Genomic DNA, 19,095 nt, shown 5'->3' on the forward strand with positions numbered 1-19,095 from the left:
TGACGGATCTCTGCGTGGGAAGAAAGATGGCGGCTGAGTGACCTCACGTCACCGCGCGTTCCGCGCAATGTTGCCGGGTCTTGCAATAGAAACAAGCAACCGGGTCTATGAAAACAAGCCCAAAAGAAATTGATTGATAAAATAAAATAAAATCAATATAAGTCAATATAAAAACTGCTACTTTGTGGAGTAGAGTGTGACTTCCAGCCAGGGTCCACCATTTTCAATTAATCAGAAACTAGGCTTGGGGCCTTGGGCTATTTTAAAATTGCATAGCAGATCTACAAGCTCGCAACACGTTGCAAGCTTCAAGCTTGTAGATCTGCTATTTCCAATAAAAAATAAAATGTAATTGTGGAATATTTTTTTAACATTTTAAAAACTCAAATCTTGTCCCTGGCATAACATATTTTCAGATGTGGGTCTGCACCATCTGCACTCTGCAGACACAATGACAAACTAGAAAATTCGCAATTTAAAAAAATTGCAGAGTGTGGTTGCCGCAGTGGCTTACATATGCCCCTCCCACTAGTATTGCCAGCCAATTACAATTTCAAGTCACGCCTTAGATCATGCGTAAGTAATTCGGAGGGGATTTAACCCCCGAAATTCATGTTTTTGCGACAAACGGTTACATTTCTCGCATTTGCGGCGCCCCCTATGGATGAAAATTGAAAATTGCTTTTAGAACTTGGTTGATTGAACCACCCCGGACATGTGATTCAAATTTGGGATGGATTGGACATTCCGTTCGTGATTTATGGCATTTTTTGTGATATAGGCCCCTCCTACTAACTTCGGAAGACGATTACGGCCGAACGATACGCACTTTCAAAATTCTGCGGCTCAGTTTTAACACCCGGGACCCAAACGTACAAAAATACATCATAAATTAACCCCCTGCGCTAACACCCCTGAAGTACAAATTTGAAAGAGCAACTCTGACTTGTTGAGTTGTATTTGACCCGAGTACTGGGGTTGAACAGGCATGTGAACAACTGCATCACAACATGCAACATTTATTATGGTGAAAGAAATCATAAATAGCCCCGTTTCCATCACTGTACTCAAAGGCAGCATTCAAGAGAACTGTCTTTTCCCAACGGCATTAACGTTGCATGCGTCTCCAGTAAAGACATTGATTACCAGACACGGAGTTGAGACTGAGAGCGGCGTCACGCACCAAACTGATCTACAAGCTCACAACACAGAGAGAAATGTTAAATAGAAGTCCCTGTGTTGAGTGTGTGTGTGTGGCTTTGTTCAGCTGGCCAGGACAGACCAAAAGCCAAGAAGACCGTGGACCTTTTCGGCGGAGATGAAGACGAGGATGAGGAGGACGAAGGTGACATATTCAGTGAGAAGTCGAGCGCCCCGCCCCCTCAGAGCACCGTGGCCCTGCCCCCTCCGGCCCAGAGCACCGTGGTGGGGGAGGAGCAGCCCAAAGCTCCCGAGAAGAAGGTGCATGCACTCACTCACTCACTCACTCACTCACTCGTTCACTCACTCACTCACATACATACGTACACACGACTTTGACTTTGACTTACATGCGGGAGACCCAAGTTCGAATCCCGGGCGTGTGTGTATATATATTTATATACACACAGTGCTGTAGTCTAGGTTTTTTCAGACGGCATACCATAATTATTCCCTACGCGGCATGCGCACTCCGCATGTATAGAACCGTACGCTCGCGCATGGTCAATGGATGGAATGATTTGCAGACCAGATTGCACACCTCTGCTTGTGAGGACATTTTGCCAGCCGGTCCGTGGTAACAGTGTTGTTTTTGGCAGCACATTTTTATTTTAGTTGTAGTCTCTTGAATGGTTTTGACACATTTTAGTCACATGGAATGTATTAGTGTTAGTCTAGTTTTAGTCGACTAAATGTGATGAGATTTTAGTTGACTAAATCTACAAGTGATTTAGTCGACTAAAATGTGTTTTGGCGGGCCTTGATGCCGTCGTAATGACTGATTTTACACTCGTAATGCTGCGACGCGTTGCTTGTAGATGAGCTTGTAGATTTGCTATTTACAGCATGCAACTAATTGTAAAATGACTTATACTGGATCTCTTGTTCACTAGTCCCTTCCTAACATTTTAGTCTAGTTGACGAAATTGTCAGTATATTTAGTCTTAGTTTTCACCATAGCTTAGTTTTAATTTAGTTTCCATTTAGTTTTCGTCAGTGGAAAAAGGTAGTCGACGAACATTTTTAACGACCCCAAGCACACAGCTAAGATAACGAAGGATTGGTTTTAGGACAACTCTGTGAAAGTCCTTGAGTGGCCCAGCCAGAGCCCAGACTTGAACCCCATTGAGCATCTCTGGAAGGACCTGAAAATAGCTGTGTAGCGATGCTCCCCGTCTAACCTGACAGAGCTTGAGAGGATCTGCAGAGAAAGGGGGAAAATACCCCAAATTCAAGTGTGCCAAGCTTGTAGCATCATTCCCAAAAAGTCTGTAATTGCTTCCAAAGGTGCCTCAACTTAGTATAAGTCAAGAGTGTGAATACTTATGTACATGTGTTTTTCCAGCTTCTTATTTTTAATAAATTAACAAAATATGTGAGAAAACTTTACACTTCATCATTGTGTGTAGATTGATGAGGAAAAAAACGAATTGAATTCATTTTGAAATGAGGCTGTAACAAAACAAAATGTGGTAAAAGTGAAGGGGTGTGAATACTTTCCGAAGGCACTGTATATATACATTTTGGCCATTGATTTGACAATAGCCTATCTAATAAATAAATCTGCCATTTTCATTATGATTCTTATAAATTTAAAAACTTGTGAAACAGGACATTGTGTTTAGAGTACAGCCACCTGTTCCACACCTCCATGGTTGTAGTTCTAAATGGATCTAAGCTCTATGGTTGGATCCATTTAGAACTAATCTTTTTCACAAAGATGCCACTAAATCCGTTACACCTCTGCAGTTCCAATGAAGCAGCAAGACGATGGATGAATGAACAGAATTTGCGTTAGAAAAATCTTTATTATGCAAAACAACATCCATTAAAATTGTATAATATGTTCACACACAAGGAAAAAAAGTTCCAAAGCTAAAGGCAGCCCATCCAGGTACAAAGATTCAGTGCGAGGTGGAAGGGGGTCCAGGTAATATTACATAATGGCACAGCTCGCCTCTGCAGATGAATCCTAGAAAAATACAACACATTAGACACATGGACGTATCGATTTAAAACTACGACTGGTATGTTACTCAAAAATACTGACTAAAACTAAATAAACACCAACATGGACTGATTGACAAGCAATGACCATTAAAATAGCAGAGAAGAGCAGATACGATCCGGATTTGTTTTTAACATAGATTAGGTTAGATAGACTACAAATGATTCCCGAGCGTGTCGCGGCTGCGGCTCACTGCGCCAAGAGAGATGGTTTTCTGAGCTCAAGTGCACCCTAAAAACATGAACTTAACATTTAGTAGATTTTCTGTAGTTTTCTGGCTCAAACAAGTGCTCTGATTTGCCTGTGGCGTCTGGTAAAACTCCACAAATCCCATATATATATATGACATAGGGATTTGCCAGCTGATGTCACTGTTGAGGCATGTTTGCCTCTTCATTGCAGCTCAAAAGGGTTCAGAAAACTACAGAAATCCATTGAGACCCCCTTTCCACTGGTTGGTTCCCGATGGGAACCGGTTCAGTTCTTTTTGGTTCTTAGTCCATGAGCCAGAGCTCCAAAATTGGTGGGAAAAACTAGTCTTATATTAAATTGTTTATACTAGGATCAATACAAGTAAATTAATACATGATAACACTTCCACAATAGTAGCTTTTTCATATTTTCTATTATTTTGCATATTTTCCTACATAATGCCTCATTTGCATATTTAAAAACATTTAATTTGTAATAAGTACTCAATTGGGGAAGTTCCATGGTGATAATCTAGGTATGGTTTTACCCACTCAATTCATAATTAATGTTCCAATTTTGGAGCCCTGGCTCCTGGACTAAGAACTGAACCGGTTCCCGTTGGGAACCAACCGGTGGAAAAGGGGCCTGAATGTATAAAGTTCAGGTTGTTTGGGTGTAAATGAGGTCATGAAACCTTTAAGTTTAAAGGGACACTTCACCCTTTTTGCAAAAACAATATACTTTAATGAGGTTTAGAAGATTTTTAACACTTTCCTGAGGGTAATATATGGTTTGATATTTTAGCAGTGAGCCCAGTGTCTGATGTCATAGACACTGGGCTCACTTCCTTGCTGGACTACAATTCCCATAATGCTTTGGTGCACAGCTCCTTGTGGATAGGGGGAGGGCTGTCTTACTGAGACAACATGTAGTTGTTAAACGTCATTAACATATATTTTCTTTTGCAAAAAGGATTAAGTGAACGTTTTAACCTTACCTCCTGGTCGGGGGTGAGGAGGATCACCCTTAGTGACTGGACCCCACCCTCAGTGACTGGACCCCAGCTTGTGTGACCCTGCATGACCATGTTCCCAGGGCCAGTCTCCATCTCTGCATCTGCTGCCCAGATCTGACACACACACACACACACACACAACTCTTAAGCATTACAGTAAATCCCATTATGCAAAAGAGTTAAAGTATTGTTAAGCAGATCTGCATTACTTAATTTACAAGATGTCCATGCAATTAGAGAGTTAGCTTGTTACGACTCTTATGGTACCAACATCAATACAGCATGGAATTGTGGACAAAAATCATTCCAAGGACAACATCATATTTGGTCTGAGAGGCTAAATCAAAATCATCAAATGGTGGTTCCATGGCTCAAATGCTGAATAAATAATAGACCTTGATATGAAAAGAGTTAAACCACTGGGTTAGAACTTAGAAGAGTACAGTGAGTGCCAGTACAATGATGTACAGTAGAACTTACAGTGAGTGTCTGGCCTCCGTGCAGGACACAGGAAGGAGGGATGTGGAAGGACACATTCTCCATGCTCGGGTGAGTCCTTCTGACCACCCATCCCCCTAGTGGCTGCTCCTGGAAATGTTAGCAGGCGACTAGGGGTTAACACACACCAACTAGACAGAATTGAACCCAATACATTTCTTCTTTTCTAAAACAAGGTTTGTTACGTTTAAACATTCATAATCATCCAGAACTGATGACAAACTTCAGTCTTTGCTTTAGACCGGAGACGGAGAGTGTAGAGACCAGGTAGCTGAGATGTTGCATCCCTAGTTCCATCTTTCGTATGGTTGCACAATTATGGAAATTCTTGGCCGATACAGATGTTTAAAATAACAATTTAGCCGATGCCGATAAGTATACAGATATAAGTTTTAGTTTTTATTTCCCCCTTTTGTGCCAGGGGAAACAAATACACACACACACACCCCAACGTAGCCAACGCAAAAATTTATGCTTATCAACAACAGATAAAGATTGGCTACTGCCATCGGTTAATGTCAGTTTTATTTGCACATACTGACTGATAACGGCAAAATATCAGATACAGATATGTGGTCAATACATCGGTGCATCCCTAGTTGCAACCATACGGAGTAAGTTGCAACCATACGGCGCAAAATCCACACAACAGTTGACGGAGCATCTTACCGTGTCAGAGTTGTTCTTCAGTACGACGTAGTTGCCTTCTACGTCGACTTCATCGATGCTGACGGGACCGCAGGCCGTGGAGTTGGTGGACATCTTGTAGGCCGGCGTACCGCCGCTGGATTCCTCCATCTTGCGTTTCTTCCCCTTCAGCCTACGCGCACCGTGCGCGTGCGTCGGCGCCACCGTCGAGTGCTGGGCGGGGCTCGGCGACAGCTGCAGTCTGGAAGACATGGGAACGTGTCATGTTGTGAGCTTGTACAGTTAGATCTGCCCTTTTCTGAGAGTGACACCTAACCCTAACCTCACAAAAACTATGCCTAAACTTAACCCTAACCTGTTTTTGTGGAGTTAACCTGTAAAACAAAAGCCCCATCAGCGACCATCGATTCCCACGCACACTCAGCAAAAAAGGGAGTCTCCAGCGACACGTTGAGCTTGTAGAGCGGCCATTTTCTTGGCAGTATGTTTTGTCATAGTTTGTCATCATAGCTTAGTTTTGATTTAATTTGTCAAGATGGTCACATATTTCGGCAGGTCACCAATTTCACCACAACACCGCCAGGCTGGAGCGATCGAGTGCGAGTGAGCAAGTGTTCCAATACCCGAGATTCTGGGTATTAGAATTTGGGTTAAAGAACATTACTTCTGCTCCTCTCCCTCCAGGGTCAGAGGTCATTACCTCTGCTCCTCTCCCTCCAACATCTTGCGGTAGGCGTTGATCTCCATGTCCAGCGCCAGCTTGACGTCCAGCAGGCTCTCGTAGTCTTCCAGCTGTCGGAGCATCTTGGCCTGCATGCCCTGCATGTCCTGTTCCTTCTGGGCCAGCCTCTGGCTCCACAGCTCCCTCTCTCTGTCCAGGATCCGCTCCAAGTCCTGGACCCGGCCCTCCAGGGCCGCTTTCTGCACACAGAAGAATGGATGAGTTGCATTTCAAACGTCAAAATAAATAATAAATCCATGTCCAAAAAGGAGTAGGATGAAGTATTAAACTCCTACCCCCCTTTTGCCAATGCAAGTGAGTTTAATGTTGTTGAAGGTCATTTAAATGCAGTCAGATAGGACTTTTCTGTTTGAATGTATTGGCTGTCAAGGCCAGAAAGTAGTTTTGCCAATCGGTAGGCGTTCCCACATAACGTCCGGGTACGATGATGTCACGTGCATACCTTCTGTCATCACACATTTTAAAATGCCCACACTTTGACCTGAGAGCTACTTTCAAAATGACTGTCTCAACAAGATCCTACCTTTACCTACTGAAAAAAGATTATACCATTGCTGAAAATAGTTTAAATATGGAATATTATATTCCATATTTAAACTACTGTATATATACTGGTGTTACATATAAGTCAAATGCACTTGGAATAGGTAGTTTTGTATTTATCTGTAATGCTACTGGCGTTTGTGCACAGCAACACTCGAAAAAAAAACATTGCTTTGTGGGTTTGAGCTGACAGGCCCTTTTTGATCAATGAATCAAGTCACCTTAATTCAAGTGTCAGATACTTTTTTAGGGGCATGTCATGTGATCTACCTGCATAGCCCTTGTGATCTACAGTTTCTAAATTATTGTGCAGTTTTGAAAAATTGAAATACTTTGGCTGAGCTTCTAAGTCTAATGTAGCATGCACTAGTACGATGTTTTGAACTTTTGCATACAAATGTCCCAGATTTACAACTATTCCCGTCTATCCTGGTTTAGGCTACCAACCTCTTTCTGGTAGAGCTGCAGCTGTGCGCTGAGGGTCTCCATGCGGACCTTGGTTGTGGTCAACTCATCCTGGGTGGCGTTGACGGCATCGCCCTTCCTCAACGCAGTCTGCTGGGCGTTCTCCAGCTGCGGTACGCAGAGGGTTGGAAGCAAACATACAGCATATATACACATCAATGATTGCTTCTGAAACACTCAAAACTAAAATACATTTGTGTGCGTGACAAGATGGGATTCATATCATTGAGCATTTTAGCTGGGAAACAGACATGATACAGTCAGTCTTCCTTTACACAGACTCTCTGGCCTAGGTTTCACTTCTTAATGCGGCGTTCACAATAGTGGCGACAACACAACAACCAACGCCTTTTCAGCTACATTGTCTCCAAGTTTAACCCCGTTTAAGGCCCCATTTACACTGGCAGCCTGAATCAGAACTGTGCCACCTCCAGACTGGAATCCGTTTAAATAAGTCCACTCTAAACACAAGTCACATGGAATCAGATTTTTACAAATGCGACTCGAGCCACATTCAGAGGTGGTTTCAAATCAGATTCAAAAACTAATATCAGGAGATCCGTCTCAGTCTGAACGCAGTAACCTGATCTAAATCGGATTCCATGTGACTCATTTGTGTTTAGACTTATTTAAATAAATGGGATTCCAATCTAGATGTGACACAGATCTGATTCAGGCTGCAACACAAAGTTCTGTGATCCGATCTAGTCACTTGCAAATGCAGTGTGAACGGTCGGGCCAAAAGATCAGCGTTGCACAAGCCACAATGTGTAAATGAAAAACTGGAGTACTGAACAAAGTCAAAGCCAGCTGAACTTATTTGTAGCCACTAGTCTTAAGTCAAAATATAAAGTGCCGGGCATCAGTTTGAAGCTTCTCGTCACCGACTTCCATTGAAAACAGCTCGTAGCGCGGTGCTTTGTCGCCACTAGTGTGAACACGGCGTCACGTTGACTACCTCTTTTACTGCCGTCACCGCCATCTTGCCTCGGCTGACTGCACTGCCTTGTGCTCTAATGTTTTCCTGCACAAAATGCCTGCTGCATGTGGCTCCTTGACACGAGAGCTTAGAAAGATAATTGTTAAAGTAACAAACTGAAAACATTCGAAAGAGAGTTGGTTAAAAGAATCTGGAAGAAAAGTGTGATGCGTGTTTGTATGCAAGGCCAAGGCCATGTCATCTCGCGTCGTTCCAACAAGTAAGCACAGCCATGTATGTGTACACCTCGTGGAAATCTGCAGTAGCCTTCACATCCTGAGCCGACAGGCACTTAACTCTAACAATGTGTGGGGGGCGGGCAAACACTGTCGTCTTAAAGTGAGCGTGTATGCTGGCCCCTGGAGCTGGGGTTTATGCTAACAGCTAGCGGTAGAGATAGAGTTAAAGGACAACTTTTTTTTTGTTCCACCAAGGTTCATGTTCTAGGTTGTATAGAGAAAGTATTTAGAGTGTTTTTATTCATTTGCTGCTTTCGTTTTAGCAATATTTGACAAAATGTTGGCGTTTTCTTTATCATTTACTTTAGTCCTACTAGACCCCAGGAAATTACATGTGGCCACAAAACATGGGATCTACTGAATGTGAAGGGGGATACTAGCGAGATACCATACTGTGTTGTAGGCTCAATATGTCAGTTTGTCACCTCCAACCTAAAACATGAACCAGTTTGAAAAACAAACAAAGTTGTCCTTTAACGTTGCTGTGTGTACCTTGGCATTGGCAGTTACAGTATTGTGTATGTGCCTGTGCGTGTGCGTTTCTGTGCACGTGTGTGCGTGCGTGCCTCTCGTACCTTGGCATTGAAGTTGCGTTCCAGCTCCTCTTTGTACTGACCGATCTGTCAAAGACCAGTTTGATCAAAAAGTTGTAGACGCTACACTGTCTCTCTGCATTCTATGATCCTATAGTTTACTGAGACACTACACTGTCTCTCTGCATTCTATGATCCTATAGTTTACTGAGACACTACACTGTCCCTCTGCATTCTACTGTATGTACATGTTTACCTTGCCAATTGGAACTGAAGTCCTATAAAGTCCTATAAATGTTAGAGGAGCACACCTGTTGCACTTTGGTGCGATTCTCCAGACCGGCAGAAAAAATCTGGGAGTGGAAGTGAATGGCCACTCACTCCTACCCCAACACTGCTCATGTGCCGTTTAGCAAGGCACTGAAACCACAACAGGTTGTGTGTGTGTGTCGTTGTAACTACCACCGTTAATGTAGTGTAGACACTGATAAAGAAATGATAAGACAGACACATCACATGACAGACACAGGATCATCATGTTATCTGAACACTGTCTGCTCTGACCTTTGACCTCCGCTCACGTTGTTTTACAACATCTTGCATAAGTATTCAGAGTTCTTTAAAAAAAATATATCAGTTATTTCTGCAGTGTAAATGATGCTATACATTCTTTCCAACGTGTAAACAGTACATAGCCCAATACGTCTTCAGAGCCAAAAGCCACAAATATGAACTAAGTGATTATTGAATGCGTCAGGCAGCTTGGTACAAGTTCACTTCCTGAACATGACACTGGTACAGACTAGTACTGATTTCAGATCAGCCTGTAGCACTCGACCTAGTTTTGACAACCATCCTGTGATTTTTCCTATGGGTTAGCTAGCATGTCATTAAACAGACGCTAGATTCATTGCTTACAATAGACTGACAACTTAAAGATAAATTTAAAAAAAAAAAAGGAAAAAGAAAAAACGTTTACTTACTCCACCATTCATGATAACATTCCAAGTGATCAGTAAAGTCATGTTATTATTCAGCTCTAGCATTAATACAAGACTTATAATAGCTTTCATATAATATACTAAAGTCTCACTTTGCTTTGCCACTCGATGTGCCATTCACTATAAGCATGCGCATACCCTATATTTTCAATTTAAAGTCTTTGGGGTTTAGTTAAAAATAGCCTTTGTACTTCCGCACTTGGGCTACGTACATCTACAAAACGCTCAGATTTAAAATATAAATAGCTTTCCCAATGGCCACGGATGTTACAATCATGTACGGCTGATCAGAAGTACCCGTATAGTCCGTATTGTTCAATAAAAAGCATTTGAATCCCATCGGTGGCTATTTTTTCATCAAAGTTAATATAATATATCAGAGTGCAATACACCTTCCAACCGATAGGGTCGCGCAGTTGAAAGTATACAGAAAAAATGGCCACCGATCTGATTAAAAGGCTTGTTATTGAACAATAAATAATATACAGGTACTTCTGATCGACCGTACATAAAGACATCCGTGTACATAGGTTAAGCACTTTACATTTGAAATATGAACGTTTATGTAGATATACGGACCTCATGTGAGAAAGTGCAAAGATTATTTTAACTAAACTCCAAGACTCTGGGCGTCTCGATCCAAGTCTAAAGCCTGGTGTGCGAAATTAATCCAAGTCTACTTCGTGTCTCTGATGTTCATCAGAATGATCACCTCAGCCAGCATGTGGTTCCTCCTCAGAGCAGGCCGACAGAACACCTCCATGGGCTTGTGGTGAAGGTCACAGGCTACGTCGGCAGGCCCGGCATAGAGCGGAGCGGCAGAGACGGAAGGCCGCTGGACATCTGGAGTCCTCAGTTTCTCCACAAGCTACGAATAGATTCAGATTCACTTTATTGTCACGAAGTCTCTCTGCATTCTATGATCCTATAGTTTACTGAGACGCTACACTGTCTCTCTGCATTCTATGATCCTATAGTTTACTGAGACGCTACACTGTCTCTCTGCATTCTATGATCCTATAGTTTACTGAGACACTACACTGTCTCTCTGCATTCTATGATCCTATAGTTTACTGAGACACTACACTGTCCCTCTGCATTCTACTGTATGTACATGTTTACCTTGCCAATTGGAACTGAAGTCCTATAAAGTCCTATAAATGTTAGAGGAGCACACCTGTTGCACTTTGGTGCGATTCTCCAGACCGGCAGAAAAAATCTGGGAGTGGAAGTGAATGGCCACTCACTCCTACCCCAACACTGCTCATGTGCCGTTTAGCAAGGCACTGAAACCACAACAGGTTGTGTGTGTGTGTCGTTGTAACTACCACCGTTAATGTAGTGTAGACACTGATAAAGAAATGATAAGACAGACACGTCACATGACAGACACAGGATCATCATGTTATCTGAACACTGTCTGCTCTGACCTTTGACCTCCGCTCACGTTGTTTTACAACATCTTGCATAAGTATTCAGAGTTCTTTAAAAAAATATATCAGTTATTTCTGCAGTGTAAATGATGCTATACATTCTTTCCAACGTGTAAACAGTACATAGCCCAATACGTCTTCAGAGCCAAAAGCCACAAATATGAACTAAGTGATTATTGAATGCGTCAGGCAGCTTGGTACAAGTTCACTTCCTGAACATGACACTGGTACAGACTAGTACTGATTTCAGATCAGCCTGTAGCACTCGACCTAGTTTTGACAACCATCCTGTGATTTTTCCTATGGGTTAGCTAGCATGTCATTAAACAGACGCTAGATTCATTGCTTACAATAGACTGACAACTTAAAGATAAATTTAAAAAAAAGGAAAAAGAAAAAACGTTTACTTACTCCACCATTCATGATAACATTCCAAGTGATCAGTAAAGTCATGTTATTATTCAGCTCTAGCATTAATACAAGACTTATAATAGCTTTCATATAATATACTAAAGTCTCACTTTGCTTTGCCACTCGATGTGCCATTCACTATAAGCATGCGCATACCCTATATTTTCAATTTAAAGTCTTTGGGGTTTAGTTAAAAATAGCCTTTGTACTTCCGCACTTGGGCTACGTACATCTACAAAACGCTCAGATTTAAAATATAAATAGCTTTCCCAATGGCCACGGATGTTACAATCATGTACGGCTGATCAGAAGTACCCGTATAGTCCGTATTGTTCAATAAAAAGCATTTGAATCCCATCGGTGGCTATTTTTTCATCAAAGTTAATACAATATATCAGAGTGCAATACACCTTCCAACCGATAGGGTCGCGCAGTTGAAAGTATACAGAAAAAATGGCCACCGATCTGATTAAAAGGCTTGTTATTGAACAATAAATAATATACAGGTACTTCTGATCGACCGTACATAAAGACATCCGTGTACATAGGTTAAGCACTTTACATTTGAAATATGAACGTTTATGTAGATATACGGACCTCATGTGAGAAAGTGCAAAGATTATTTTAACTAAACTCCAAGACTCTGGGCGTCTCGATCCAAGTCTAAAGCCTGGTGTGCGAAATTAATCCAAGTCTACTTCGTGTCTCTGATGTTCATCAGAATGATCACCTCAGCCAGCATGTGGTTCCTCCTCAGAGCAGGCCGTGGACAGAAGCTCTCTCCACACTGGGGACAGCTGGACAGTCTCTTCTCCTCGGCCTCCTGGTCCCAGGCTCCTTCGATGCAGCCAAAGCAGTAGTTGTGTCCGCAGGGCAGAGTCACTGGCTCCTTCAGCACCTCCACGCACAGAGAACAACTGAACAACAAATGGTCCACGACTAGAGACATAATTTACTGACTGATGGTCACCTCTCTGTGGAGAATGACTGATGACTGAGACTAAAGTGAGTTCCCAGAACGAACGTGGTCATGCTAGAGACAGACAGCTGCTGAGAGCTGCGCAGCCTAAATACTATTACTAATCAACATACTAATGATGTGGGCGGAGGATGGGCTGCACAGCAGGTAACCTAGCCCTGGTCCAAGGCTTACAGCGAGCCTCTCTCTGACGCCTTGTGGAAGTACCTTCCACAGCCCTCTGGTTCCACTCCCGTGCGCTGTTTTTCTAATGGCAGCAAATAAACAAAACGACGAAACCACTCACCGAAACAAAGCCTGCTAGACCTTGGTAAAAGTCTATTCTCGAACCTGGGAAGCGTCTCAGGTCCCCAGTTTCTCTCTAAAATGCACTTTGTGCCATTTTAGTAACGCAATGTACCCTGAATTTAACTGATAACGCTATCCTACACTCGCGAACCGCCAGTAATGTGATCCTGGCGGTTCGCGAGTGTAGGATAGCGTTACTCACTAACTGTCATTAAATTCAGGGTACATTGCGTTATTAAAATGGCACAAAGTGCATTTTAGAGAGAAACTGGGGACCTGAGACGCTTCCCAGGTTCGAGAATAGACTTTTACCAAGGTCTAGCAGGCTTTGTTTCGGTGAGTGGTTGCGCCGTTTTGTTTATTTGCTGGTATTAGAAAAACAGCGCACGGGAGTGGAAATATGACCAGAGGGCTGTGGAAGGTAATTCCACAAGGCGTCAGAGAGAGGCTCGCTGTAAGCCTTGGACCAGGGCTTCAATTCATCAAGCCCCACAAAACGCCGCAACTCACAGAAAACAAGTACAAAGTCGCTTATAATAAGTGGACATGGCGGTACTATCTGGGCGGTACCCGTGGAAAGCCCTGGTTCCGTGCTCTTTTTCCGGTCTGGAGCCCGCCCACTGTATCCGGTCATTTCCACGCACACATTACACACAAACGCAGAGACTGGTTCCGTATCCAGCTCTAGGCCAGATGGGGAGAAGTCTAGACTCTAAAGTCAATTTTGACGCTGGTCGGAAGGCGCGGTCGCGGCGGGATGACGCAGTAAAAATCATCGTTGTTTAAAAAAATAATTGACAATAAAATAAATACATACAAACAAAGAACAACACCAGTCACCAGACCATAGAAGCCTAAGAAAATATAGTTACAAATAGTTTTCATAAAAAAGACAAATAAAGGCTTAGAATAGCTATTTGATGTATGTATTTGTATTACATAATTTATGTATTTACTAAAATAATTACAAAATTGATTATGTTAATATCACGTTCATTATTTTGTGTAGATGAAGGAGAAACTATAGTTTATAATTATATCGGAGAAACCAAAATAAACCATACAACCTTTGCCAGTAATGACGCAATAAAACCTGCGACTGAGCGTGACGTCACCAACCAGCGACCGAACTTGAGTTAAAGAAGTGGGAGATTCGAAGGAGAAGAAGCGAAAAAAACAAACAAAAAAGGAACGTTTTTAATGTATTTTTCGGATTTAAATAACGCGACACGACATTTGAGCCGCTGAACGGACACGTTGAGGATCTTTTGGCAGGTTAACAGGTAAGCTGTGTGTGTGGCGGCTACAATCAATCAAGTCCATAGACTAACTGTCCATTAGGTCAGTCAGCCTGCGCGGATAGGACCGATCTATGTATTTGGAATGCATGAAATGTCTGTCTGTAAAGATCACAGACATTCTAGGGCTGGGAATTGACAGGACACCTCTGCACCAGTGTTGCTGTTAACGCGTGTAAAGGCAAGGCACGTACAACAATAGCCCTGAAACGTTACATGACTGCCATGATGATTATCATGAAATACGAGCGTCATAAACCATGGCTAGTGCAACAACAATGGAATTCAATGTGCTTAACACAAAGCAGCAAAGGAAATATAATATAAACTGACTTGTTGTGTAGTTGTGTTAACGATGCGTTAGTGTTGTTGAACGCACTGCTGACCTGTGAACTGTGGCTTTTAGAGGATGGCCACGCCAAGTAAGACCCCCCCAGGGGCGGACCCCAAACAACTGGAGCGAACTGGTACCGTCCGAGAGATAGGCTCCCAGGCTGTGTGGTCCCTGTCCTCATGTAAACCAGGTGAGATTGATTGACATAATGACAGCTCCACTGACAAAATGAAAATACAGTATGTTGCAATGTTTGGTTATCAATCATTCAACATGTTGACTGCCTCTCAAAGTCTCTCTCTTTCGCTCTGTCTCTCTCTCCCCATCAGGTTTTGGAGTGGACCAGTTGAGGGATGATAACTTGGAGACCTACTGGCAGTCTGATGGCTCTCAGCCTCATCTGGTTAATATACAGTTCAGGTATAGTTCACACATAGGCCTACACTTGTGCACCTTTTTACCATTAACGTTTTACCACAGTTCAGGGAAAAGTGTGATCAGTGAGCAGAAAAAAAGAAAATTGTTGGAACAGTCATAAATGAATGAGACCAGGCTTGGTGGTGACTGGTGACGCGAGGTTACATGGCAGACATCATGATGATGGTGTTTCTTGTCCTCCAGGAGGAAGACCACGGTGAAGATGTTGTGCATTTATGCTGATTATAAGTCGGATGAGAGCTACACTCCCAGTAAAATCTCTGTCCGAGTCGGAAACAACTTCCACAACCTGCAAGAAATCACAGTAACCATTCTATCTTCCATCACGTTATATCCAATATTATATTCAATATATTGGAACATGTTCACAATTTTCATGCTATATTTTGTAACCATTTTCTAAAACCAATAAACGATGACTTTTTATTAACTGTTCTCCTTTCATTCTCTTCTCGTCCTCTCTTCTTTCATTTCTCCTCCTCTACAGCAGTTGGAAATGGTGGAGCCCAGTGGATGGATCCACATCTCCTTATTAGACAATGTAAATATTACCTTTTGTACTGTATCTGTTCTGTATGTATGCTACATACAAAAATGTATTGTTGCAGTGTCGGGCAGAAATCCTGTCTCCATATTTTTTTTGTAATTGAATACCCTACTTGTACAGCGAAGTACAAGTCACACAAAAACAAAGATGTCTGATCTACAAGTTCATGCTCTATTTAAACTTTTTTTTATTTGGAAAGACAAAGTGAAAGTAGTTCATTCTGTTTTAGATAGAGCTTATGATTAAAGATAGATAGAGCTTATGTTCAAATTATAACTACATTGGATCCATTGGAATTCAGGACTGAGGTTAAATCTCCTGAAAAGTAACGGTTTCTGTCTCTCTCTCTCTCTGTCTGTCTTCCAGGCGAACAGCCCTATCCGTACGTTTATGATCCAGATAGCCGTTCTGGCCAACCACCAGAACGGCAGAGACACTCACATGAGGCAGATCAAAGTCTACACGCCCGTAGAAGAGAGTTCCATCGGAAAATACCCACGGTGCACCACAGTGGACTTCATGATGTACCGAACCATCAGATGATTCATAGACATTTATCCTCACCTATATACACCTGTACACATTTACCTACAAGCCTTCATCTGGACGAGTCTTAAAGTCTGGGAACTGCACAAATTGTGGTTGTTTTCTGTTTGTAGCAATGAATTGATAGCCAATGGGAAAAAGTTTTACTCTGTGGTTGTACTCGTATATATATATATACAGTATACACACGTTTGATTTATTGATTTAATATTTTATTAGCGGGTTTAACAGTACCGGCAGGTAGTACAGTCAAAGATTATGCTAAAAGGATGACACAAAAAGACCCAGGGGACTTGTTTCCATTGTGGCCGATTGTACTCAATTCAACAGTAGTATAGACACCACATTGGCCGCTGCTTTTCATTCAATGTGTCAATCCGGCCGCCATATTGGCACCTTTGACAGGGCAAGCTGTGCCGGACTAATACATATGCATGCCCCATGTATGTTTACTGAAGCAGGAGGCCTCTCGGTGAAATCGTCACACCTCACTGAGTTTTGAAGCCGAAAACGTAGGTTAGGATTTAGAAGGTGCTTTTAGAATCGGCCTCGGGTCTAAATGGGTTAAATACAAAATGTGGGTTTTCATATCAAAACACCGTATCGTATGTAGATATTAGCAATGATCATAAAACGGAAAAACTCATGTATTTCATATTTCTTGCAGTGGAGTTATGGCAATTCACCCGTGCCAATGTTGACGTAGTGGTGTTTACACATATGGCAATTCACCCCCCCAAACTGTATGAAATAAAACAAATCAAACAATTTAAATATCTCAACACAACTAATAGGACTTATCCAAATACAACACAAAATGCCACTTTTAATTACTATTGCAGTGTCTGAATTATTCAAACCCTTCATGCCATGGCAAGTGTTTGATACTTTGTAGCGCTACCCTTTTGACAGAAGCTTTTGAAACTTGTGGGAGGCTCGAGACTGTACTGGGAAAGTTCTACTCAGCTGTGCCCCCAGTATACAGCACAACTGGGAAAGTTCTACTCAGCTGTGCCCCCAGTATACAGCACAACTGGGAAAGTTCTACTCAGCTGTGCCCCCAGTATACAGCACAACTGGGAAAGTTCTACTCACAAGGTTGTTCTACTTCACAACCTTGTGAGTATTTTGATGAACTTAAAGAAAACTGATAGAGGCTGCCCGTCTCACACTGTTTCTGTTCTGAACACACATCTGTTTTACTTGTTTTCTTGGTTTGAATAAAATCGTATTTTCTTAAAAGTGCGCATTGCCGTTTAACTCATGAGGATGCTGTGAGGAGAGCCGCAACACAAAGCAATTGCAATTAGCAAATTGTCTATTTCAGTGGTTCTCGTTCGTTTGGGTTACGGACACCCAAAACTCTTGAGTGTATATAAATGGACCTATATGGTCCATTTGGTTACATTTTCACTGTCAAAGTTTCAGACCTACAAGGGTCCATTTTGTTCCTAAATATCAACAATTTAGCTGGGGACCCCCTGAAATCAACCCCAGGGACCACACCTTGAGAGCTCATTGATAATTAAAACAATGCTCATTAATGAATACAAAACGATGACTACAATTGCATTACAAAGACAACAATGAACCACAAATCCACCCATGTTATTCATTACAAGGAAGAAACCGTTAAAATTAATTCTTCATTTTGAACCCCTTTTATTTCTGCTTCTGATGTACTCTAGTCATTTGTTTTTATGGCTGGTGGGGATATGTTTAATTCCTGATTTAACAAATATAATTATTTTTTAAACCACATCCTTGGCTTCCCTATTTTAGGGACTTTTGTGATATACGAGCTTGTAGAGTGTCTATTTGCATTAGGGTTTAATTTGTCAAAATGTTTATTTTTCCCTTCTTACAAATCAAACCCTGAACCCTAAGCCAAATCCTTACTATATTATCAGTAAAGGTTAATAAGTTGCAGGTGGCACCATGGCATATATAATGATGCTCTCAGAATCGTGCCAGACATGTTGTAAAGCGACTACGGGAGATTGATGTATAAATAAGTCGCTGAGAGGCGATGGGATGGGCCATGTTGTCAGACGCGCTCCGTGAACAAAGGGATTTCGCTGGGTCCAAAACAATGCGTTTAAGGTGTTTTATTAAAGGCAGGTGCATAACTGAAAACGGTGCTCAAACATAAAGTAAAGTAGTCACAGCGATCCAACGTAAATAAAGTAAATAAATAAAACAAAATAAGTGGTATAAAGCGGTCAACAAAAGTGCGGCTTCCCACACACCCCCTCTCTCTCTCACTGTGTGTGAGGCAGGTGAACTAGGTGAGGTATTGAATGAATCAGGTCCGCCCCTATGCCCGTCAATCATCCACGTTAATCACCAGTGACAGCCCACTCATTTCATAGACCAACATAATGACCAATTCATGGCTCTTACACATGTAAACAGTGGTGTTCCCACTCAGGTCCCTCGAGGTTGACAGACTGAAAAAAATGCAATCATACTGACTTTAACCATGCCTAATAGAGGGTATGCGCATGCTTAAAGTGAATGGCACATCGAATGGCAAAGCAACATGCAAAGTGAGTTTAACATTGTTTAATGCAATCAGACAGGACTTCTGTTTGGATGTATGGGCTGTCAAGGCCAGAAAGTAGTTTTTTGACACACATAACTTCCGGGTTTGATGATGATTTCATAGGCCAGTCAAGATCAAAGATTTGACCCAAAAGAATTGCAATAGTAATCGTTCACGTTTTTTTATGATCCTTAGGGTCATCCAAATAACATT

The 19,095-nt window shown here is 42.0% G+C and overlaps 2 protein-coding genes across 2 annotated transcripts; one reads left to right on the forward strand and one right to left on the reverse strand.

The window, feature by feature from the left end:
* Positions 1-3,048: 3,048 nt before the first annotated feature.
* Positions 3,049-10,825, reverse strand: LOC310875707 (lamin-B3-like). Its single transcript, XM_083789022.1, has 7 exons — positions 10,776-10,825; positions 7,294-7,419; positions 6,262-6,482; positions 5,583-5,802; positions 4,896-5,003; positions 4,398-4,529; positions 3,049-3,172 (listed from the first exon to the last, which is right to left on the reverse strand). Exons 1-7 carry the CDS (start codon positions 10,785-10,787, stop codon positions 3,137-3,139), a joined length of 855 nt encoding a protein of 284 aa, XP_083645148.1. The 5' UTR covers positions 10,788-10,825; the 3' UTR covers positions 3,049-3,136.
* Positions 10,826-14,302: 3,477 nt separating this feature from the next.
* On the forward strand, positions 14,303-17,319 carry anapc10 (anaphase promoting complex subunit 10). Its single transcript, XM_083788682.1, has 6 exons — positions 14,303-14,457; positions 14,879-14,996; positions 15,136-15,226; positions 15,428-15,548; positions 15,732-15,785; positions 16,158-17,319. Exons 2-6 carry the CDS (start codon positions 14,882-14,884, stop codon positions 16,332-16,334), a joined length of 558 nt encoding a protein of 185 aa, XP_083644808.1. The 5' UTR covers positions 14,303-14,457; positions 14,879-14,881; the 3' UTR covers positions 16,335-17,319.
* The last annotated feature ends 1,776 nt before the right edge of the window (positions 17,320-19,095 follow it).

Source organism: Protomyctophum parallelum (assembly GCF_964188405.1).
Source record: "Protomyctophum parallelum genome assembly, chromosome: 18".
NCBI lineage: Eukaryota > Metazoa > Chordata > Actinopteri > Myctophiformes > Myctophidae > Protomyctophum > Protomyctophum parallelum.